The 22720-nt window shown below is 53.0% G+C and overlaps 8 protein-coding genes and 1 pseudogene across 9 annotated transcripts, besides 1 other annotated feature; 3 read left to right on the top strand and 6 right to left on the bottom strand.

Moving 5' to 3' along the window:
• The first annotated feature begins 727 nt into the window (after positions 1-727).
• On the top strand, positions 728-2758 carry NCS57_01174200 (annotated as a pseudogene). Its single transcript has 5 exons — positions 728-921; positions 973-1419; positions 1467-1661; positions 1710-1987; positions 2034-2758.
• Positions 728-2758: a sequence feature.
• A 317-nt stretch (positions 2759-3075) lies between these two features.
• Positions 3076-4326, bottom strand: NCS57_01174100 (uncharacterized protein; the record flags this gene model as incomplete). The annotated part of the gene is made up of 1 exon (XM_053061443.1): positions 3076-4326. One exon carries the CDS (start codon positions 4324-4326, stop codon positions 3076-3078), a length of 1251 nt encoding a protein of 416 aa, XP_052909829.1.
• Positions 4327-4620: 294 nt separating this feature from the next.
• On the bottom strand, positions 4621-6665 carry NCS57_01174000 (uncharacterized protein; the record flags this gene model as incomplete). Its single annotated transcript, XM_053061442.1, has 2 exons — positions 6266-6665; positions 4621-6221 (listed from the first exon to the last, which is right to left on the bottom strand). The coding sequence occupies exons 1-2, from the start codon at positions 6546-6548 to the stop codon at positions 4621-4623; spliced, it is 1884 nt and encodes a 627-aa protein (XP_052909828.1). The 5' UTR covers positions 6549-6665.
• Positions 6666-7738: 1073 nt separating this feature from the next.
• Positions 7739-8578, bottom strand: NCS57_01173900 (uncharacterized protein; the record flags this gene model as incomplete). Its single annotated transcript, XM_053061441.1, has 1 exon — positions 7739-8578. One exon carries the CDS (start codon positions 8576-8578, stop codon positions 7739-7741), a length of 840 nt encoding a protein of 279 aa, XP_052909827.1.
• Positions 8579-9131: 553 nt separating this feature from the next.
• Positions 9132-11539, bottom strand: NCS57_01173800 (PWI domain-containing protein; the record flags this gene model as incomplete). Its single annotated transcript, XM_053061440.1, has 4 exons — positions 9132-9224; positions 9272-11334; positions 11383-11469; positions 11518-11539. 4 exons carry the CDS (start codon positions 11537-11539, stop codon positions 9132-9134), a joined length of 2265 nt encoding a protein of 754 aa, XP_052909826.1.
• A 218-nt stretch (positions 11540-11757) lies between these two features.
• Positions 11758-12685, top strand: NCS57_01173700 (uncharacterized protein; the record flags this gene model as incomplete). Its single annotated transcript, XM_053061439.1, has 2 exons — positions 11758-11912; positions 11962-12685. The coding sequence occupies 2 exons, from the start codon at positions 11758-11760 to the stop codon at positions 12683-12685; spliced, it is 879 nt and encodes a 292-aa protein (XP_052909825.1).
• Positions 12686-12785: 100 nt separating this feature from the next.
• On the bottom strand, positions 12786-15034 carry NCS57_01173600 (HAUS6-N domain-containing protein; the record flags this gene model as incomplete). The annotated part of the gene is made up of 2 exons (XM_053061438.1): positions 12786-14678; positions 14726-15034. 2 exons carry the CDS (start codon positions 15032-15034, stop codon positions 12786-12788), a joined length of 2202 nt encoding a protein of 733 aa, XP_052909824.1.
• A 1338-nt stretch (positions 15035-16372) lies between these two features.
• Positions 16373-18246, top strand: NCS57_01173500 (MFS domain-containing protein; the record flags this gene model as incomplete). The annotated part of the gene is made up of 6 exons (XM_053061437.1): positions 16373-16472; positions 16624-16843; positions 16886-16983; positions 17026-17650; positions 17692-18025; positions 18070-18246. The coding sequence occupies 6 exons, from the start codon at positions 16373-16375 to the stop codon at positions 18244-18246; spliced, it is 1554 nt and encodes a 517-aa protein (XP_052909823.1).
• Positions 18247-20400: 2154 nt separating this feature from the next.
• On the bottom strand, positions 20401-21134 carry NCS57_01173400 (uncharacterized protein; the record flags this gene model as incomplete). Its single annotated transcript, XM_053061436.1, has 2 exons — positions 20401-20615; positions 20669-21134. 2 exons carry the CDS (start codon positions 21132-21134, stop codon positions 20401-20403), a joined length of 681 nt encoding a protein of 226 aa, XP_052909822.1.
• Between the last annotated feature and the right edge of the window lie 1586 nt (positions 21135-22720).

Genomic DNA, 22720 nt, shown 5'->3' with positions numbered 1-22720 from the left:
GGCAGCGCGGGTAGAAAGAAATTATGCGCTTCTGGAAAGCCTTATAGGGCTATTTAAGCGTAGAGCAGGGGTGGAGAACGAGAGTGTCAACTCGAGTCTCCCCCTTTGCAACCACGTCATCCAAGGTGTGAATATCCCTGCTTCTTTAGGGGAATTTCACTCCCTCAGGGGATTCTTCGACCCGAGACACAATTCAGCCCATGCTCAGACGGAATCGGACTTGTAACAAGTTCAAACCCGCCATATCTAAGCCACTCTGTTGACGACCGTGCCCATAAATAGCGTTCCATCGAGCCAATCTCAACGACAGCTTCGCCCCGTAAGCATCAAACCACCCTTGACCTGTAAAGCCTAATCGATGGCCCCTCACAGCCTATTACGAGCCCCTAGCCGTTCTGCCCTGGAAGAATAATGTCCTTTGTCCGAGTCCGAACCTTCTTTGCTCCGCAACCACAGCCACAATCAAACCCCCCAAGTCCGTAGCAGCTGCGTCCTCCACCGCGCGTCCCAGAACAAGGCAGCAAGATTTCGCTTCGTTCTCGCGTTCGACTAACTCTATGACCTACGGGCACGGTGATGATTGCAAAACTCCTGCTCCGTTGACATTGTGAGAGAGAAAAAAGATGAGCCAAATCTACGCGGCCCGGTTTCTGCGTCCGTGACTAAATGACCCCTTCACCCCGCAGGAATTTCCCGCGTAGAAACTTGTTACTGTAAAACTCCAGAGGTTTACACGGACACGGATACAATGGCGTCGCGATCAGACTCTGGAGTTCCTCTCCTCAAGACGTGCCAGACGTGCTTCCACGCCAAGATCCGATGCGAAAAGTCACAAGACTCGGGCAAGTGCGATAGATGCCTGCGGCTCGGAAAGACATGCGTCTTTAACCCGTCTCGGCGCCGGAAGGCCCTACGGCCGGGGTAAGGTGGACGGAACCCGTGAACTACAATTGACCGCTGACGGTTCGATAGACCACCAAAGAATCTCGATGCAAGCCCTACGAGATCGAGATCACCTTCAATCACGTCTGCAAACGCGGCCTCTACTTCGAAAGATGCCACTGGCAGTTCGCCGGCTTTCTCCAACACGCCGGGCAGCATTGACACAGACGCGACTTCAAGTCCGTTTGCCCGCGGTCTGCTATCATTTGAGCATGGCCAAGATCTTTTGGACTTGTTTAGGACCAAGATGACGCCTCATTTCCCGTTCGTAGTGGTCCAGGAGAATGTGATTATCCAGGATCTCGTACGGGAGAAGCCAGCACTCTGCGTGGCCATACTCTCAGCAGCTTCTCATGGGGATCCCAAGCTTCAACGCGCTCTGGGTCAAATGTTCAATGAGATCGTGGCCGTTCGATTAATCAAGGGCCCTTTTGCCACCATCGATATGTTGCAGGGGCTGCTGGTGCACTTGGCATGGTAGGTCCACATGCTCGGCAGTCTTCTTTAGGTGCTGACAGTTACAGGGCACATTATCAACAAGGGAGGATGAAGTACTCTCAGCATTTGTCACTAGCTGGTAGTATTGTCTCGGATATGAGGCTGGATAGACCACGGGTGGCCAGTCTTTGGGCGCTGAGCAGAGAAACAAAGCAATCTGTCGGCAGTCTCAACCACGATGAGATGAGAGCGCTGGCAGGGACATACTATCTCTCGTCGAGGTATGTAAGACTATAGACGTTGCCTGACTGGATCCTAACTGTTGGCAGTTCCGCAGTTCTGCTACAAAAGTCCCATCACTTCAGATATACACCTTACATCCTCGATTGCTGCCATCAACTCACAGCAAGAACAAGCCAATCAACCGATAAACACCTCCCATACATCATCTACCTCCAGAAACTCACCGAAGAAGTCGACGACGCCGTAACAGGAGCCACTTCCACACAATCAACAACAACACAACAACTGCCAGCTGAACTGCACCGGATAAGAGAGCGGTATATGACGACAAAAGCGTCACTACCTTTCCCTCTTAGTGAAAGCCGTGAGTACGTCCCTCCAATTTCCCATAGCATCGCTAACAGAAGCAGCAACCATTCTCCTACAACTTCACGTCCTCGATCTTCTCATCTGTCAACCTTCACCAGACGGCGTCTCATACGGACCCAACGGCTTCCAAAGCCTCCAAGCAGCAGGTGACCAAAACCGTCTCCTCGACTGGCTATCCCAAAGCATCTCGGCAGCCAAATCCCTTATCAGCGTCGTCCTCGTCCTACCTCAAGGCGAAGAGGGCGCAATGCCAAATACAGGGTGGATCATGCTCTATTGCGCCGTATCGCTCGCGGTTCGACTCGATCTCGTGGCCGCACAGGCGGAGAATGCCCAAACGACAGGCCATCTTCGTCGTATTCTCGACATGCCTCATACTCTCCGGCAGATCGTGCTCAGAATGGAGGCTGCTTCAGGTCCAGATGCCGGCGACGGAGAAAATGATCCGTTCTATGGTCTCTCACGGCGAGCAAGACGCATAGAAAAGTGGTATCTCGAGCGCTGCGGTCCAACCGACTCACCAGACGTTGCCAGTCTCTTTAACTCATCTGTATCCTCACCAGCCAACGCCCTCTCTGCTCCAGATCTCGGTCTCACACCATCGTCATTCGGAGAGCCGAGCAGTATGGTACCGAGTCTGCAAGTAACAGGTGAGACGGACGACTCGTGGACGACAAATCTTTTGGCCGACTTTGATGCCGAGATTGGAATGAACAACTTTTTGTATACGGGACCATTCGAGTTTCTAGGAGACCATCAGTTCTAGAGAATCATCAGTTCCAAGGCGTTAGATATACCCGAATTTGCGTGGGAGGCCGCCGGGGCGAACTGTTTTTATATAGAGCGGGACGGTCGGACACGGACAAGGGGGAAGCATCGGAGTTTGAAGGAGAGGCCACTAAATTTCATCTTTCACCGTCGGATGCCATTTCTTTAACGTCTATATATTCTCCTATGCCGTCGGATACCATGAATTATACACCTTTCGTCTGCATAAACCGTCGGATGTGCCTTATACATCTGCCCAAGTCCGAAAACTCCGTCTATATTCCCATGTCCGGTCCCTTCATGTATATCGTTCATCTATTTTGACTTGGTCTTTTTCTTCCCAGCTGCCTTCTTCTCCTTCTCTTTGCCCTTCTTGATAGCACCCACCAACTCCTCAATCTCTTCCTTCTTTTCCTTTTCACTCTTCTCCTTTGCCTTCTTCTCGTCCGCTGCCTTCTGGGCAGCCCTCTTCTTGGCCTGGATCTTTTCCACCTTTTCAATCAAAGCATCACTTTCCTCCCACAGCTTCTTGGCCACCTCCTCATCCTTGACTTCACTACGCGCAAAGTCCACTTCCATGCACTCCTTGATGAGCTTTCCACCGGCGCCTCGAGCAAATTGGTTATCCATAGCAGCGTAAAGGATGGACTGGGCGGCCATTTGAGGAGACTTCAGGAGGAACCAGGGCAAAATGTAGCCGGCAAGGTAGATAGCAAGACCCCAGAGGGAACCACGTGTCAACCAACGGCGAGTGCTTGGTGTGCGAGCAAGACCGGGGTCGACAAAGATCACACGAGCGTTGTTGGGAAGCTTATCGGGTCGTTCGTAGGCGTCGAGGTGCTTCTGGAAGGCCTGGCCAAAGACGTTCATGGCAAGCTTACTGCGCGCATAGGCTGTTCCTGGAGTCCAGTTCTCCTTGGAAACCGTCTTCTTCAACGAGGGCGAACCAATGTAGGAGGAGCATGTCGGGATAATAACTCGGACGTCTCGATCGATGGGTTGAGCTCGGAGTGCAGGGCTGAGAATACCCAGCAGGTGAAAGTTGGCCAAGAAGTTGACCATCCAAGTCTCCTCAATCCCCTCCTCAGACTCCTTTCTCTTCCCGCCAGGTGCCGTCATGGCAGCGGCGCACAGAATAACCATATCCAACCGTCGCGGCGGCGCATTGTCGATCCATTTCGTCGCAAACTTGCGAATGCTGTAGAAACTCGACAAATCGACCTGCTCGGCATAGATGAGCTGATTCTTGGTCCTTTCGCGTAGGTCTTGGATATATTCGACGAGGAACGGGTCGGAGGCAGGAGTTTGCGTGAGCAGAACCAGCTGCGCGCCGCGAGAGGCGAGTTGGAGAGCCGTCTGGGCACCGATGCCCGACGTTCCGCCTGTTAATAGGACGACTTTGCCGTGGAGAAGACGTTCTGAAGGGTTCTTTCGGCCGGACATGTACACCTTGAGAAGGGTGAGGAAGGCCAGAGCGAGGATGGTGTAGATGATGGCGCGGCCATGTTGTCGAACTGGCTCAGGGATGCCATTTTCGATGACGCCCATCACAAGAACGAGAGGCATTGTGGCGGAGCCGGTAGGCGAAAGGGATTCAAAAGATGATTATAGTACAGCGCATTCCGGGAAATCCGATCAACGGTCGCCAACGCTGCGCAATGTGTTGGTTGAAAGTGTTGACTGGAGTTTTTGATGTCGTGGCCCTGACGCTCAAGTCCAAGTTGCACGTGACGTCTTACATTCTCTAAACTCCTTCCTCCTTCACTTGAACCTTCAACTTCACGACAGAACAACATCAAAAAAGGGCTATTATTAATTTACTACTGCCTCTTCTTCTGCTTGAAACTATAACAAAGTGAATTAATCGTGCAGTCTGTCGTCCTTCTTCTTCCTCACCCAAATCTCTCCCACCGGATCTCCCTCGCCAGCGACACACACCCAGTCTCCCATGCCATGCTCAGCCGAGGCCCTTCTAACGCCTCGACCACCGCCTCCAATGATCAGGTTGCCTGGGCGATAGTTCTCGTCCATCTTCATTCGACGAAGGACGCTTCCATGGATGCGTACCCCGTCCGGAATGTCTCGCACTTCACCACATGGAAGTGGCCATCGAATTGGCTTCCATGATCCATCAGACTGAAGATCCATCCTTCGGAATGGGAGAAATTCCATGATTTTCCACGCTGTGACAGCCATGGCACCGAGGCCTTGACCGTATTCAAGTGAATCGTGTATCCGAGCACTGCAAGCGCCATGCATGATATCGTGGAAACAACCCTGCGAGTCCTTCTCTGTCTTCTCATCGGTGGGCATAGTTGGTGTACGACTTGGTCCTCCGTTGGTACTGGAAACTCGAAGATCGGGGATCGAAGTCAGTCGTCCACGGTCCTCCTTCTCTTCATTCCATTCATGGGCAGCACAGCATCCCATCTCGGCAACCTTTTCCGCGTCGAAGGGAAGTCCAGCCCTTTGCGCTTCTCTCACCATCCAAGCAAGTGGTATATGGCTGGTACTCTTAGTGTTCTCCAGCATCTCCCAGCCACCGCCCACATCAGCATGTCCTCCAGAGAACCACACCTCGTCGATATCCTGGCCCGATTCGTCCTCGTCGGCGTAGTTCCTCTCGGATAGTGGCAACCCAGAAAGGTTGGACATTGCGTCTGCATCACAACGCTGCTTTGAGCGCCCCCTCTGACAAGACTTGGAACGAGCGCGATAGGGGGCATAAGTAGACCCCCTTCGCTTCCTCTCTTCCGCGATCTGACTATCACGTCTTCCTCGGTCATCGTGTCCATGCACGCCGTCGCGCAAATCGTCGATTACCTGGTCCAAATGATGGTGCTTGTCATGTTTCTTGTTTGGAAGATCTTGATACATCAGATCCTGGCGAAACTTTGCTCGCCGCTCATCAATGCTGACAGCGTGGCGGATCACTTTGGCGCTACTTCGTGCGGTGTAGGGAAACTTGCTTCGCTGCATCCAAGCCGTCTCGAATCGAGGAACCGAATTAACCGTATCGAACAGCCCAAGGAATCGGATGCGACCGACAGGTCTCGAAAAGGTCTCACGGAATCCTTTCATGAATCGAAACATCTCGTCCCGCTTCTTTCGCGCCTCCTCGGCCTCTTTGTCGTCGCCCGTGGTTTGTTCTCGTCCTTGCCATTGGGCAAACGCTTTCCAGGCAAACTTGACCATCTCTTCGTTGCCATGGGACAACAGGCCGATATAGTCTAGCATCTCGGCCAAGAATCGTGCGATGTACGCTCCTCGGCTGAAGCCAAACATGTAGATCTCATCACCGGGGTTATAGAATCGCATGAGGAAGCGGTATCCGCCCACAACGTGTTGGTCGAAAGAAGAACCAATGGCTGAGTCCTTGGCTTTCTGATACCAAGAGCTTATTCGAGCGCGGAGGCCGGTATGAGTGAGTGAGCCGGAGACGACATATGTGCCAATACCCGCTTCATCATGTCAGCTACGAATTTGACGGTGGCGAAGAACTCACGTTGGTAGTAGTGGTACTGATCATCCGCAGTCCGATCGAGCATTCGAAAGATCTTGAGGATATTGCTGTCGCTGTCGTCGCCATGAAACTTGTTTCCAGTTCCGTCGAAGCAGAGCACAAGCTTCCGCGGCTTTCGACCGGGCTCAACACCTGGAACGACGGGACCCATGGCAGGCGTTGATGGTCTGCTCTGAAAACCATGGGAGGTGTCGAGAGGGTCCTTGAGGGAGTCCTTGAGAGACCCATTCTGGGCGGCACTCGGCGCAAGGTGACTCCAGTCCATGGTTACACGGGTGAGCTGTACTTCACTCGATGTGATACCCCGTCGGAGTTTTGGGTGGCTGCATTTATCGATGCACCGCAGAATGCACACGAGAGAAACGAGCAACCAGCAGTTCACCAGCTGCCAGAAAGAACGAGGAGGCCGGGGCACGACATCTTATCTCTTCCCTACGAAACATGGCCCAGCCTAGCCTTGAAGCTTGTCTCAAAGCTCGACAAGGCACCGCAGCGACCGCACGCCGGGCGGGCCGCAGAAGATGACCTCTTGTCGATGCGATGATCCCAAGGCCAATGCGGTGTACGACCTATTCATTCCGGTCTTGCCAATCCCATCCCCGCAGACATGATTGACCAATACGGGCAGCCCTAGACTGCATCGCGAGCGCGGGCCGAGCAAAGCTGGTAAGCATGTCTCAGCTGGCAGGCTTATTGAGGGCAAAGCCTGTGGATGCTAGTGGACGAACGAGGTCAAGGGCTCTCGCATGTGGCTATCTGAAAAAGCCCAGCCGCAATGGAGATCCGACGATCTCTGCCGTCATGGGTCTCGCAGGGCGACTCAATGGGTCTCACGGCCAAGGCCTGTATTGGCTTGGGCCAAGACATTGTTCACCCAGCGCCAAACCAGCTCTCGAGCTTTTCCATGTCAAGCTGTCAACTCCACTGCCTGACAAGGATGACATTTTACCCTGCGGGTCTTTATTTCGCCAACCAGCGCCAGTCGATCGTCAGCAACTACCGAAGACATTGGGATTGTCCACATTGTTCCCAGCAACGCGTCCTTGGATTTGTCCTCACCTTGGCGTCGAGTTTAGGGTCTCGAGACATTCCCTCGCCACGGCTGTTTATTCGCCCGACATGTTTGGAGCTGTCATTGAATATCCCTCACCTGCCTGGCTTCAAGCAGTGTCTCGGATGATGCCAATCGGAGGTCGAGGCGTTTATTAGCCCCATCGCGGACGCTATCGAGGGCCGTCCCTAGGGAAGGCTAAAGACGCCCCCTTTTCCGCCGAGTCATTCGTTACACAGCGGAATTGGACGTTGGATGCCGGTGCCGATGAGGTTTGCCGCTATAGAAGCCATCGACGTTGGTGGCAGACAAGAAAATGATGGAGCAAGAATGCATGTCAAGGTCTGTCTGTCATTATCTTGGATGCATAACAAGATCGGGCTGTAAACAAAGGCTCGCCAATCTCACAGCTTACTATTCTTCCACACTGGCTTGCGCTTCTCGACAAAGCTCAAGACGCCCTCCTTCATATTTTCCCCGCCATCCAGCCCCCGATATATCCCTTGATCGACCCTCCTAGTGCTCATCTTTGGATCCTCGCCGTCCCATCCCCCCAGCAATCCCTCGCGCGAGACAATGACCGAGTCGGGTGAGTTGTTTGCCATGTCGACCGCCCACTGAAGCGCCTCTTCGACAACTTGGTCGGGCGCCACCATCTTGTTCACGATGCCCCATTCGACGAGCTGCTGAGCCGTGTACATGCGGCCCAGCAGCGCCATCTCGGATGCCCGTTGACGTCCCACGATGCGGATGAGTCTTGGGAGGGCACCGGCGATGGCGACGACGCCACGAGTGACTTCTGGAAGTCCAAACTTGGCCTTGTCGCTGGCGATGATGATATCAACGTTGAGCACCATCTCCATGCCGCCTCCCAAGCAAAGACCATTGACAGCTGCGATGACTGGCTTCTTTCCACGCCGGTTACTCAACCCCCCGAAGCCATTCTCAGCCCACTTCTCCCCTTCCAGGTCATCGCTTCTCTTTCCCTCGCTATTCTTATCATGCCACTCCTTCAAATCCGCACCCGCGCAAAACGCCCGTCCCTTGCCAGTGATGACGGCGCATCGCAGCGATGGCTCAGCATCATACCAGTTCCACAGCTTATCGAGATCAATGTGCATCTGGCGCCGAAACGCGTTGAGTTGGTCTGGACGGTTGAGGGTGACGAGAAGGACGTGAGGTCGTGGGGATGAAAGCAAGACGCCGGGGATAGTGGGGGGAGGGGACGAGAATTGCTGAGACATTGTGATGGATTGAGGGAATGTTGTATGAGAGATGGTGAAGAAGTGAGCGCCGTGGTGAGTGTGATAGTAGCTGGGCATTGACGATGACAGCTGTCTCTAGTGGTGATGGTTGATGGTGACGATGACTGTTTCAGTGGCGGTGGTGATGATGATGCTGATGATGATGATAACGCAGTAAACCTTCTTTACTCTAATATCTGACTGACTCGACAGCAATTGATCCCATTAATAAAGAGACATAGAACAGAGTAGAGAAGCTACAATGAGTGACAGCTCCTCAATTAAAGAGCGTTACCCCAGATTCCCCAGCCGTAGCTTTTTGTGGGGAACCTCGGCATCTCGGAAGCTCCCCATCAAGAGGGGAAACCTTAAGACGATCCCCCTCACATTATAACCGTAACTTCAACTGGGGGAATAAAAAAAAAACATCTTTAATCCATAGAAACGCCATCCTCACCTTGGTTATTGGTATTAAACATCCAGATAGTCTGATCGAATAGTAATACATTTTGAGCCCCCATCCCCGCCATCATCAATCCAGCGCGTATACAAATCATCCTGGCAGTCCTCGCTTCTCGCTCTCAGTAAAGAAGATGACCATGCGCCAGAGCTTCTTGACAAGATCCTCTGCCTCATCGTCGAGTGCCTAGTAAACAGTTAGCCATGATCATCAAATAAGACAGGTGAACTCACTCCCTCCAGTTCCTCCACCAATGCCGTCGCAGTCCCGTGAGCTCGGAGATGCTCCTCCACAGCCTCGACGAGCATCTCCTCCTGCACGCCAAGATACTCGACAATCTTCTTCTCCACAAACGGCCGGAGCTTATCCCGCACGATGCCCTCGTCCATGTAATCCCACTTGACCTCCCAGCTCCACAGGCCTTCCTTATCCGAGGGAATCTCCTGCGCAAGAGCCCGAACAGCCTGCGAGATCTCCTCCTCCGTCATTGAAGCTGTCGCGGACGTGGGTTCGAACTGGATCGGGATCAGCTGTCGCTTAGTCGACTCGTCACCCTCCTCGTCGTCCAAAAGACCCTCCACCTCGGCGATGGTGCGCCGTTGAGGAGCCGCCCTGGATGCCTGAGCCTTCTGAGCTGCGGCACCAAGGGACAGCTTGAACGGCTGAGGTGCTGCCACCGAGGGAGCTTGTCGCTGCTCCATCTCCTCGGCCTGCTTGTCGAGGAATGAATCTGCCATGCCACGTGCTCTCTCCATCTCGACCTTCTCACGACGTTGCTCATCATGCTCTGCTCTCCTGTCCGCTTCATCTCGTCCCTCCTCATCTGCTCGATCGCCTGACCTCTTACGGGCCCATCCACTGTGATCTCGGTAGTAAGAGTGCGCCTTACGGCTTGCCTCCTTCTCATCGTCCCAGGACTTCTCCCTCTCAAGCTGCTCCTCCTTTCTCCGTTCCAGAGACTCAGCGTCCTGGCGTTCGCGCTCTCGCTCTCGTTCTATTGCTGCTTGTCTCGATCGTTCTCGGTTGCTCCACTTCCGCTCGGCTTCGAGGTATGCCTTTTCCTCTTCGGCCTGCTTCTTGGACTGTTGACGGCGATTCAGCTCTGCGTCACTAGCGTCTGTATCCTCGTCTTCCTGGTTGATCGACAGGTCTGTGTTGGAGATGCCACCATTGACAAAAGCAATGCGACCCTGTCCGTTCTGTCCCTTGGGCCCTGAAGGTGCATTCGGGATGCTTCCACGAGGACCAAGGGGAATGTTGTTGGCGCTCGCAGGTGGCGAGTCAAGTCGAGATGGCCGAGAAGGTCCGTTTCGTCGTCTCTCCATCTCCTCCATCTCCTCCTCTCTTCTCAGACGCTCCAGATCCCGCTGATTACTACGCTCGCGGAATGCCGCAATCTCCTGAGCCACGACTTCTCGCATCTCAGCCGGAATGTCCGCAAGCTCATCGTCCTGCGCGAGAGGGATATTTACGACTTCAACGTTGTCGCCAGACTCGGTGTTGCCCATCGTGATGTCCTGGGATTCGCTCGATGTGTTGCTGTTGGGGTAAAACATGTCGTGGATGACCTCTTTGAGTGCCGCCTTAGCTGCCTCTAGCTTCTCTGTTCCGAGAGAACCATCTTGACTCTCCTCGTATGATTCGATATACTTGAGAGAGCTCTCGTCGACAGCCACCTGAAGCTTAACCTTCTCAATGCCCTCGTAAGAGTCATCCTTGAGAGCTTCTGCTGTCGCCTGCTGTCGCTTCACAGGGACCTCCACCTCGTTCTCGTGCAGAAGCTTGATCGCAGTCGAAAGCGACCAAGGGTCCTCGAACAAGGCGAATCCAAACTTGACGCCCTTGTGGTCATCCGTCACGCTAGCCGCAGAATCCCACTTGCGCAGCTTTCCAACAGCCCCAAGCAACCGCTCCATACCCTGATCACCGCCTACACCGTCGGGAATCTGATGTATAAAGATCGTCCGTAGCTTCTCCTCGTTCGTCGGGGGCACAAGCACCTGCGGCGCCTCCCTCGCTCCTCGGCCCTGGTCAGCCCCCCTTTCCATCCCCAAGCCGGGTCGCCCACCAGCACCAGGACCGGGCATGTCGCCTCTGCCGCCCGCTGTCGGCGTGCCAGGCTTGCCGGCCGATGTACCGAGTCGAATCACGGGGGCGTTGAAGTTAATGTTGGGCATGTTGGCCGGCGCTTGGAAGTTGGGCGGGAGGCCGCTTGGACGATTAGCTTGCGTGGCGCTAGACTGCTGGACACCCGGAGGTGCCATTCCCGGAGCAGAAGACATGCCTGGAGGAGGTCCTACATCGTGTTAGCTGCGTATCGTTAGAGTCTCGAGGGCGAGCGCACCTAGACCAGGTGGAGGGGCCATGCCTGGGGGGGCATTGTGAGATCCGGGATATCCTCCATAGGCAGGAGGCGCGCCATAGGGGTTATCTAGCCACAGTTAGCACCTCATCACAAAGCAACCATCGCGCAACTCACTTCCGTACGGATTGTAAGCCATGGCTGGCGCACGCCGTCGCGTCGCAAGCGCAGAACGAAAGCCTCAATCTCCGATATCGGTCGCGTCCCGTATAGATGCTGCTTGATGACGCGCGACAAAGCTTCCGGTGCCGTCAGATGCGCAATCTTTTTGTCGTTCCAGTCGCAATCGTGGTGTTGACTGTGAAATTCCCCCAGGCACGAGGCTGAACGACTTGTTCTGCAAGGTGGGGCCGATGCATGACCGAGCCCCACAACTTTCGTTTGACCGCGGGCCTTATCGCATCAACGTTTTTCCGCAACATCGCGACTTTTCTGCTGCCATTGCATGTCGAGATTCAACAGCTCTCGACGACAGCCAATTGGGCGATTACCTTGGAGTTTGTCCGCAAGATGTACGTACGGTGTTGATGTTCAATTGGATCAGTTGCTAATTTTTCTCAGGGCTGCTCCATGCAGATTTGGCGGCGCAATGCTGTCGAGGGTAGCTACACCCTCGACACTTCTCACCACAAGAGCCTTCTCAACCTCTCTCGCTTTCCGAGCCGATCCCAAGAAGCCGGAGGCTGCCCCCGTCCGAATGAACCCTCTCGTGGGTAACGTCACCCGTCTTTCGACCCCCCAGCCCAAGGCTCCCGAGAAGGCCCCCGAGAAGGCCCCCGAGGCACCGAAACCCCAGGTCACCAAGACCCCGGCTCAAGCGACTAAGGCTACTACTCCCTCCGATCTCCCTCCCCCTCCTCCTCCGACTACCGCCGCCGCCGAGGAGTCCAAGCCCGCTCAGAAGCACCCATACTCGGCCGCCTCTGACACCTTCGACATCGTTTCGAACCTCATCGCCAACAAGGCCATGGCATATGGCGAGGCAATCGCCACAAACCCCATAGACCGCCCTCAGATCCGCGCCAAGGCCGTCACAGGTCGTACCGTCTTCGTCAAGGAGCGAATAACCCGGACAAGCGGACCGACTCCTATGGTTGCCCTGCGGGTGCTGGGCAGGATGATCCGTGAGGATCAGGTCAAGAACAAGTACCACAGCCAAAAGTTTCACGAGCGCAAGGGTCTCAAGAAGAAGAGGTTGAGGAGTCAGAGGTGGCGAGCACGATTCAAGCACGGCTTCAAGGCGACCGTCAGCCGAGTCATTGAGCTGAAGAAGCAGGGATGGTAGAGTGTATAGTATTGAAAAACATGTACAATAGATGTGAGCATGTATGAAGCAACCTTACGGGGTATGATCAATCTACATTGGTGGGTTCGTTATCGTGAAATTACATGTACTCATCGTCCTCCCAGTCACGAGTAGGACTCGGTAAGGGGCTCGCCTTGATCTTGGGTCGGGACCGGAAAACAGCCTCCATATCCTCCTCTGCCATGAGTTCCTCAGTCAAGATCGTCTTGTCCTCCTCTTCGACCTTGGGGAAATAGCTTCCCTCCTTCCTGGGTGGCACTCGGGACTTTCTGAGAGAGCGTCTTCTCTCAATCTGAGCTTTTTGTCTCGCCTTATCGAAGCCAGCCATACTCTTGCGAGTTCGAGCACTAAGATCCTCAAACTCGTCGTTCACGAGAGTTTGGCTGTTCTCATCTGGAGTCGGGGCCGAATCTGTAGGTGTCGGTGCAATAGGGAGCTCAGGCTCATCAAGATCAGGGAAAGCAAACGATCCATGAGCCATAGAGAGGCGAGTGCGCTCAGCAAGGGAAAGTGTGTGTCGAGGCCTAGGTCGCTTCTTCGGCGAAGGAGACGCTTGTTCCATTGACTCGAGGATCTGATCGGCCATTTCCTGGTTAGGCGAGGGTTCGGGAGATGGTTCAGGAGACAACTCGGGCGAAACATCATGTTCGGGTCGTGGAGGAGTCACCGCAATAGTGGGATCGTCATCAGGCTCCTCCTCAGGCTCTGGAGAGCTGGTGCGCTCGACCGACGAGGCGCGAAGAATACGGGCCTCGTCTTCAGATGGCTTGCGAAGGTTTCTCGTGCTCGACGAAATGGAAGCAAACGAGTCGTCGCGATGGACGAGCTTTGGTCGGACTGGCATTCTCCTAGTCATATCCAGCCTCGTCTTAAACGACTTAATCGGTGACTCGGTGAATGGGTCCTCTTCCTCCAGCTCACTGATCTCCCCCTCTTCTTCCTCCACAGCTGGGGCTGGAATGTTGATCTCCGGTGCGTTCAGCGCAGCAGGTCGTTGCAAAAAGGCCAAAGCCGAAGACTTTTGAGGTTTTGCGCTCTCAAGTTGCTCGTCTAAACCGCGGAGTAGACTGTCGTACTCCTCGCCCAAAGCTCGTTTCTGTCCAATGGTCGCCTTTCTAGGGCTTGCTCTTCCGGAATGCAAAGCCTCGTGAGCGCCAAATCCAAAGTCGATACCCTTCTCTCTGTTCTCTCGTCGCTTAACCTTTGAAGGAGATGGCATAGGTTGATGCTGAGATAGTTGCCTTCGGAAACTCTGCCACTTTTCAAGTCGTTCCTTTTGAACTCGAACCCGGCTATCGAGTTGCTCCAAAAGACCGCTTCCATGCTCTTCGATTTCCCCCAGTCGACCTTGTTGAACTCTCCTCCAGACTCGATCAAAAGGCATGCCCAATAGGGCGTCCTTCTTGGAGCTTGCGTCGCCATACAACAAAGTTTCCATCCATCGCTCGTTTCCGGACCAGTTGTTTCGGATGGCGCGCCACATTTCCAGCCTCGCATCGTCAGAGATTGTCTTGCCCTCTTGTTCCAGGGCCTGCAGTGCTTCGGTCCTCTTTGCAATGTCCTTCTCTTTGTCGGTCAACAAGCTGGCGAAATCGCGGAATCTGTTGTTGGCGGCTTTCTTGCTCCTCAAAATCCGGCCGACAGAGACCTTGTGAGCCAAAACCATAATATTGAGGTCCGTATTGGCGCTCTTGTAGTCGCGATCCTCAAGGGCCAGTCGAAGGGCCAGGGCGGAATGTTCACCGCTTGTTGCCAACTCTTCAGCAATGACATGCTTCAAAACGGCAGAAGAAAAGGCAGAAAGAACCTCCTCCAGTCTTTCGCCCCTGCATTCATCCAGCATAGTCTTTCGTACAATGGCATCTCTTCCAAGGACTCCGCCCTTCTTGGCAAGCTCGAGTGATCGTAGTAGGGCGGCTCGAAGGTTGATCGACTGGACCTGATCGAGGGGAGGAAAGAAGGGTTTCAGCTTCTGCATCCGGTTAGCTGTATAACTACATCTCAAGCCTAATCACACACCTTCTTGGTCTCTTCAGGATCCCACAGGGCAAAGAGCTGGAAGAGAGCCCACTCGACACACTGCACCCTCTTCTTCTGACCCTGTGCACTCGAACCGCCCGCCACAAAAGTCTCGACGCATATTCCCGGCCAATCTGGAAGCTTATCGAGGTCAAGAAGATGCAAGTTGGTCAAGAACAGCGAAAGGGCAGAGGGTCCGTGGCTGACGGCGTGGGATGGTGCTGGTGGAGGTGCATGTTGGGCCGACTTGTTCGTGAAGCCAGCCATCAACCGGGCCGACCGAGTGCGTGTGGGCTGGACGGCAGCCATGATGGCCTCTTTAGTGAATCGGCATGAAGAAAAGGTTCGATGATGATGTCTTAAGCGCCGTGGTTATGCAGTTTGTCGTAGAAATATTGGTCCGAGGCTCAAAAGGCGGCGTGCAAATAAGGCTGATGTAAAGTAAACAATGCATGTGGAGGCTTGCGGAGGGGCACGGCACCATCGGCGGGTTGTGGGGCCGGAGCTTGGCTTACCCTGGACAGCCACGTCGACCTCTCGTGGAGATGTTTAACTGCATGTTGGTTCCTTGTGTTACTCGAATTCCTTGCTCATCGGCATGTCTTTCTTATTTTGGGTCTCAAAAGATCACACATACAGAGCTAATGCTGCTTGCTTTGCCAAGGTGGCGAAAGGTCCACGCATTTAAGCGATGACAATGTTTGCTGTCCGAGTGTTTGTAGAATCACCTCATTGATAGAGGGTTAGGTACCAGATGCCTGGTTACACCAGCTCAGGAGCGGCTCGAGCCTTCTCCGATCAGTTGCAGAATCACTTTACTTGACATCGGTCCAAAGGTGGCAATCTAGCCTGAGTCCATTCACAGTCGAGGGCTCTTGAGAGGCACACGGGTAAAGAAGTGAACGGAATGCCAGAGTATTAAGAGGGTTACCTAACTCCTCATAAGCATAATAAATTAATTCATAAAAATATCATAAAATAGTATAATAATATAGACGATTTTTAACTATTTTTATTATATTTTAGTAACTATATTTAGGGAAGAATATGAGGGGCATCAGCGCAACATGAACAGAGGCTGTTGTCACTTGGACCTTAAGAAACCCTATCAATGCGAGCTCTTATTTAGAAGCCAGTATTTGTTCCATACTGTCATATCTTCATACTGTGTAGTTCTCGCTCAAGACTCTGCCTTGCCACCTGGTGCTTCATCCGAGACCTCTGCCCACAGCCGAAACCTATTGCAGCTGCAGAGAGCCCAACAAGGAGCCATACAGGTCCACCTCCATCACACCCAAATCACGGCCAAAATGAGAGATTTCGATGCCATTCCAAGCAGGAGGCCCCTCATCAGCGGCCTGGACCTCCTTGGCGACTTGATCCCGCTCTTACGACAGCTTAGAAACGTATCAGAGCCTTCTTTACCAGAGCCGAGGCCTTGTTGTCTCAAGCCACCAACGGTTTTCAAGTATGTGGCGATACCTAGCGAGGCTCGGTTGATGAGGTCGGCTGGAAGATGGTGTTGTAAACTGGAAGAGAAGGGCGCGAGAAAGCCGGTAGATGTCAGGTATAAGTAGGAGTTCTTGAGATGCTTGAACGCTCGAGAACTCAGGGAATCAAAACTCTCAACTCGACCAAGAAGACAAAATGACCCACCCTACAACCAAACAAGACGAAGTTCCCACTCCTTCAGAGGTGGACGAAAGCTCCCCCTTAATCCCGTCCACCCCTGACAACTGCAACGTGAGTAACTCATCTTGGGTTGCAGCAAAATGATCTCCAGTTAAAAAAAATTGAGCAAGTCTGAAACCAAAAGGCCCATTTTCGGACTCCTCTCGGTGCTTCTAATCGGTACACTCTTCCCTTTCCTAGTCATGATCGACACTAACGGTCAGCAGGCGTCTTCGTCTCGCAGACCGACACTTTCCTGGTTCTCGCGGCATACAGTTCCATCACGGCCGAGTTCAATGACCTCAAGAATGCTAGTTGGCTATTCTCTAGCTACATGCTCGCCACATGTGTTGGGCAGCCCCTGTACGGCAAGCTGAGCGACATTTTTGGTCGCAAGGCGATGCTTCAGACTTCATACGTCTTCTTTTCAGGAGGCAGCATCATCTGGTAAGTCAGTTCTATAATACAGTTACCATGTTAACAAAATAGTGGCGTCGGAACTTCAATGCCTCAGATCATCGTCGGCCGGGTTATCCAGGGGATTGGGGGGGCTGGCATGGTCTCTCTGGTCTCCGTCCTGATCACAGGTACGTGAACCCCAATTCTGTAGACGGAGCTAACTGCGCCAGATCTCGTACCCCTGAGAGACGTTGCAACCTATCGAAGTTATGTCAATATCGCCCAGACCGCGAGTCGCTCATCTGGCGGGGTTATCGGGGGGTTCCTCACCCAAACGATCGGCTGGCGATGGGCCTTTCTCTGCCAAGCTCCCTTGACCATTGTCGCGATGGTACTCGTTGCTTTCAAGTTGCCCAACACATACGTCACTACAACAAAGACGTGGAGAACCTCTCTGAAGCGTGTCGACTTTGCCGGCGCTGCTGCTATGAGCTGCACTATCCTCTGTCTTCTGCTCGTCCTCGACATAGGAGGGGACAAAATGCCCTGGTCGTCGCCTGCCCTTGTGTCCCTCGCTATTCTCGGCATCCATTTCAGCGCTCTGTTCTGCGCCGTCGAAAAGTTCTGGGCAACTGAGCCCATCTTCCCCTTGCACCTTCTGGCTAATGGTCATGTGGTCCTCTTTTACTCGGTCATGATACTTTGCTGCTCTACCCTGGCCGGCATGATGATGTTTGTTCCTCTTTACTTTCAAGTTACACGCAACGTTTCTCCCACGATTGCCGGCGCATCTCTCATCCCATCTGTTCTGGGTAACACCCTCGGTGCTTTGCTCACTGGAGCGTACATCAAGAAGTGAGTTGATCCAAGAAATCAAGGCGACACTGACAAGTCAGAACCGGTCGGTACAAGATTCCATGCATCATCTCTGGAATCTGCTCTTCCATCGCTTGGTCGCTATTGCTTGTCTGTTGGCGTGGGTCGACCTCCAGTTGGCAGACGCTGTTTCTTTTCCCTGGAGGCTTCGGCATCGGTCTTGCTCACGCCTCTCTGTATATTGGGCTCGCGGCTAGTGTTGAGAAAACAGAAATGGCGATTTCAGGTACTGGATATTATCTTTGTGGCAACATTGGTGCTGTCGCTGGCTTGAGCGCACACAATGCTTTGTTCCAGACTACTCTGCAACACTCTCTCGAAGTCAAGCTTGATGGTCTTGTAGATGGTGATGAAGTAGGTGCTCCAAAGCGTCTTTTGAATGAAGTTGACCGTCTTAGATTGCCCAACGAGCGATGGAATCTCTGGAATATGTCAAGGGCCTCACGGGCGAGGTGAGAGAGATGGTTACGGAGGCTTATGTCAACGGCTTTCATGCAACGTATGCCTTGCTTATACTCACGGCTGTTGTTACTGTAGTCGTGTCTCTTGGCATTCGAGAGAAGCATCTCCAGTAGAGTCAGTTCTACAACGTCCGACTTGGGCATTGACTGTGGTTTAATTGTTGGAGTTCTGTCTGGAAAGCAATATTTAGTATGAACTTAGATATTTAATCGTGATTGGTCTCTTTTTAGTAAATTTTTATTGTATTTTCATTATATTTTATTAAGTCTTTATTATATTCTTATTCTTCACTCTTCTTACTTTTATGATTAGATAGAACAAGTTTTGGCGTTCATCAACAACTTGGCCAACTGCTCCGAATGCTCTCGATGTCACATCCCCCGTGATCTAGGAGCCACAGGATGTCTTCAACCGCATCTGCCACAATATGTAGGTCGATTTGGATGTGACCCTGTGAAGGGTTCTATCGCGTTCCTCGCAAACAGTGCTCAAGCACCTCGACGACCGTGGCATTCGCCTTGAGAGGTGACCCGGAAATCTGCTGAAAACCCAAGACAGCGGCGGCCTGCAATTGACCAACATATCTCAGGATACATCCATTCCCTACAAACGGGACCCTCTCATGCTATTGAGCTCAGGGTGGCTGGGCTTAATGTGTCTGAGGCAAACATCCAGAAGGACACCCTTGGCGCCGCCAACAAAGAAAAGGGGTAACTCCGCAATTGACAATCTTGGGAATACAAATCACGCGCTGTCAATCCAAGATCATAATAGACACTGTTAGTAGTGTGTTCATGCTCGTATTGATAGGTCCTTGATTCAATATCAGCTGTGTGCTGCAGCCAAAGTCGGCCCCATGTTCATCTCGTCGGGCGTTCGCATTACAGTCCTTCCCGAGTTCACTTGGTCAATGGGTAGGTAGGTAAGTAGCTAGCATTTGCCTGTAGCATCTAAGCTGGCAACGCACCTTCCCGGCCCAAAGCCTTGAGAAAAAGAATTCTCACCTTCCGTTGGATTCTAACATCTTCCCCGCATCTTCACCAACATCAGAAGCAACAGCAATATCAGAAGCAAAAGCAAGAGCAGCAGCATCGCGATGTTTCCTCGAGGAGGTCACTGTCGCGGAGGTCAATATTTTGGCCCCGCTTATGATCCCCTACGGCGGAGGTGGAAGCCATGGTGGAGGATGGGGACGACGGCGTCGGCAAAGACGTCGAGGTGGACATGGTGAGGGATGGCAGGGAGGCAGAGGCGGCTTCCCAGCTGCTCGGTCGGGGCAGAATCATGGCCAAGGCTATGGCCAGGAGGATTACTGCCAAGAGTATTATGAGGAGGAGTATCATGGTCAAGAGGGCTACGATGTAAGCCAGCATGGAGGCCAAGCTGACTGGCAGCATGCCCACAAGGATGGCAGCAGCAGAAATTCGGGCGCTCTGGCCAGATCTGAGGTGCCAGATCTATGTGAGCAGCTCCGAGGCAAAGAAGAAGAGGTTGGGTCGCTGCGCCGTGCTCTGACAGAAGAACGAGGCCTTTCAGAGCAAAGTGGAGGAGCTTGAGTCGGCCAAGAGAGAGCTCGAGTCGGCGATACAGGCTGAGCGTGGCCTGAGAAGCCAAGCATGTGAAAGCATCGGTCGTTTGAGATCCAAGCTGACTGTGGCTGAGGAGGCCGAGAGAGAGTTGAGGGCGGAGCTCCTGGCTGTGAAAGAGGTGGCGAGTGAAAAGGGGGCGAGAATCGAGGCCCTGCTGAAGGTGCTCAAGGAGCTTAGGGATGGAGTTCGTCAGTAATGAGCACATGCAAGCCCTTGACGCTCTTGCAAGACAGAAAGAGTGGTTTCGGTTCGTTGAAGATGGTGGGTTCAGTGTCAGAATCGTGGTTAGCCCTCAGGCTGCCAGGTTTAATACCATGAAGTCATGTTCTCTCTGAATGATGGTCCTGTCGTGTATCCATACAAGGATATGTGCGAGGCGTAGTTCATCGACTCTAGCTGTTCTATGGCAAACGCGATAAGCTCACCTACAGGAGATACTCATACCAAGATCGATCAAGTGCCTAGTATAAGCCCTCTACCGATATCCCCAGTACTACCAGAGGTTCCGATCCAGAGTTCCAATCCCAACCTCGATTCTGTTCTCGCTCCCATCATCTCTAATCCGTACCGCCGTTACTGCTCGGCCCTTGTCCAAAAACACGAGAGACACCGCATATACGCTCTTCAATAGGACCTCTGAGTAACCCGAGGGCTGACGAGACGTTCGTTTCGATTATTTCAACGTGTGCGTCTCGAAGGGATTCCAAACATGGAACCTGTACTGCTGATGGACTGGGTGTCCTCAGCAGGAATGGACCCAAGCACGGAACGAGGACTGTCGACAACTCGGGTATTCTTAGCAGGAATGGGTCCAAATAAGGAACGAGTGCTGTCAATGGACTCGGTATCCTTGGCGGGAGCCGAGGTTGTGCCTTTGTCAGGGCGTTTGGCAACTGTGAACCCCCTGTCAGTGAATCTGAGGGACACACTGGGTAGAGCAACTTACGAAGGGCCTGGAAGAGCGCTTCCTCAAGGTCTGACCAGCCATCAGAAGACTCTTCAGAGCGAGGAGCGACCATAGAAGACCAATCAACGTTCTTGACATCCGCAAACTGAGTGTCCGCCTTTGGAGCCACACTAAACATGACGCCTCCCACAGGAGCCGAAGGATTCATGTCTCGGACTTGACGATACGCCTGAAGAGCAGCATCTTCGCTGTCGACCTTGAAGCAGATGGTGCTCTTCGCCTCGGCAAGCTTGGTGTAAATGTTGAGCTGTCTTCCTCCACCGCTGCTGTCGCTGTGCACGGAGAGGCCGGAGGCTTTGTTGCTGCCGGTGATCTTGACTGTCTGAAGGGCCATACTGTCGACCATGACCAAGTCGTTCCGGTGTCTGTTGCTGCTTTCTCGGTATGCTCTGGGCGGTCCAGAAGGGCCTTGACGCCAGGAGACTTGGCGCTGGGATTGCGACATGCTGGGTGATATCAGGGGTTGATCCCACAGGATGGTGAGCAGAAGGAACCTGGAAGAGCCAAAGCACGGCACAAGAGTAAGGCGAGATGATACAAAATCCAAGGCTCTTGATTTTGGAGGAGGTTTTTCTTGCAACTGGCAAACAGCTGGCAGCCCGTCTTGAGTCGTGTTGCCTCAGGTAGCCCTACCAACCGAACACTGCCAAACAGAAATTCTTGTCTGATTCACAAACACTCAAGCCCTTTCAATTTCCACCTTCTTTGAAAAAAAGATCAAACCTCCGGAAAGCAAAACAGCACAATCAACCACCATCTTCCCTTGCCTCCTTACCAACCATGTCGATACAGCAACGAAGCAGTCTCTCGAGAGCGCTCGAGACTCTATCGGGCCTGGCTACCCGTATACACTGCGTCGAAGACAAAGAGTTCGATGCAGAGCTTGTTGCTTTCCTAGTCCCACACCTCAATGACGACAACGCCCGCCGGCGCCTCCTCTCTTTCCTCGACCACAACAACGGCATGTGGGCTTGTTTAGCCTCGATATGCGCTGAAGGATACGGGGTCCGCAAGGGGACAGTTGGAGGATGTGATTGTCCCCATCACGGGAACCCTCGGGTGATTGTGTGTGTCGTCGTCGAGCATGGTGTACGGAAGTTGAGGTTTAAGCGTATCCATATGCCGAGGTGATTGTTTCCGGGGCTAGGAACATCGGTGTGGATTGTTTACGACAGGTATGAGACCCGCGTTTACATTCTCTCCGAGTCAACTAACATTTCACAGTGCATTACCGGCCAAGACACCAATTCCAAGGCACCAACTCCCATCGATGATAACCTGGGTGGGCGATACGAAGATCCATGGCTCCGGCCTGGGGGAAGCGGCGGAGCTGGGTTAGAGAGTCAAAGACATGAACCGTGTTGAGGGTAGCAGACCTTTCTACAATTAGGAGAATATGAATGCTTTGGCTCCCATCATGGGCATTGAGCTTGCAAAAGTGACTTATCAGATGCCGAAACTGGCACTTACTGCAGGTACATTGGCAGCGTCTCCTATTGATCTGGTCTAGCCTTAGTTTCATTCCCCCTTCCTACCGAAACTCATCTACCTACCTATTAAACACTCATATCAAGGCTTTCTGTGTGCCTGAAAATATGATACGCCGTCCTCGCGCTCTGAAAGATCCCCAGTGACAAGCCCTTGCGCTGATATCAACTTGAAGGGGAGAACGGTCAAGAAATGCCCAAAAGCGATTGTTCAGGTCTAAACCTCTCGCTTTAAGTGGTTTTCCCCTGTAAATGTAGTGGCAGATAGCTAGGTAGTAGCATAGAACCCTCTTGTGGGTGGTTATTGCCTCAGTTGCCTTCACGAGCACCGTGCGTGGCGATGAGTTCATTGTTCTTCATTTGCCTAAGGGCATTGGAGCTCAACGTCTGTGACTTGCCTCAGGGCAAAAGTCCAATGTTTTTTGCTTGCCTAAGGGCATTTGCACAAACGGACGCATACATACATGGGAGCTAATTTGCCTTGCACTAATTGGGACAAAGGAGACCCCGAAAGGGAACTCCATCCTGACCAACGAGTCACCCC

The sequence above is a fragment of the Fusarium keratoplasticum genome, chromosome 9 (genome assembly GCF_025433545.1).
Source record: "Fusarium keratoplasticum isolate Fu6.1 chromosome 9, whole genome shotgun sequence".
Lineage (NCBI taxonomy): Eukaryota > Fungi > Ascomycota > Sordariomycetes > Hypocreales > Nectriaceae > Fusarium > Fusarium keratoplasticum.
This window is presented reverse-complemented; position numbering and strand designations above follow the sequence as displayed.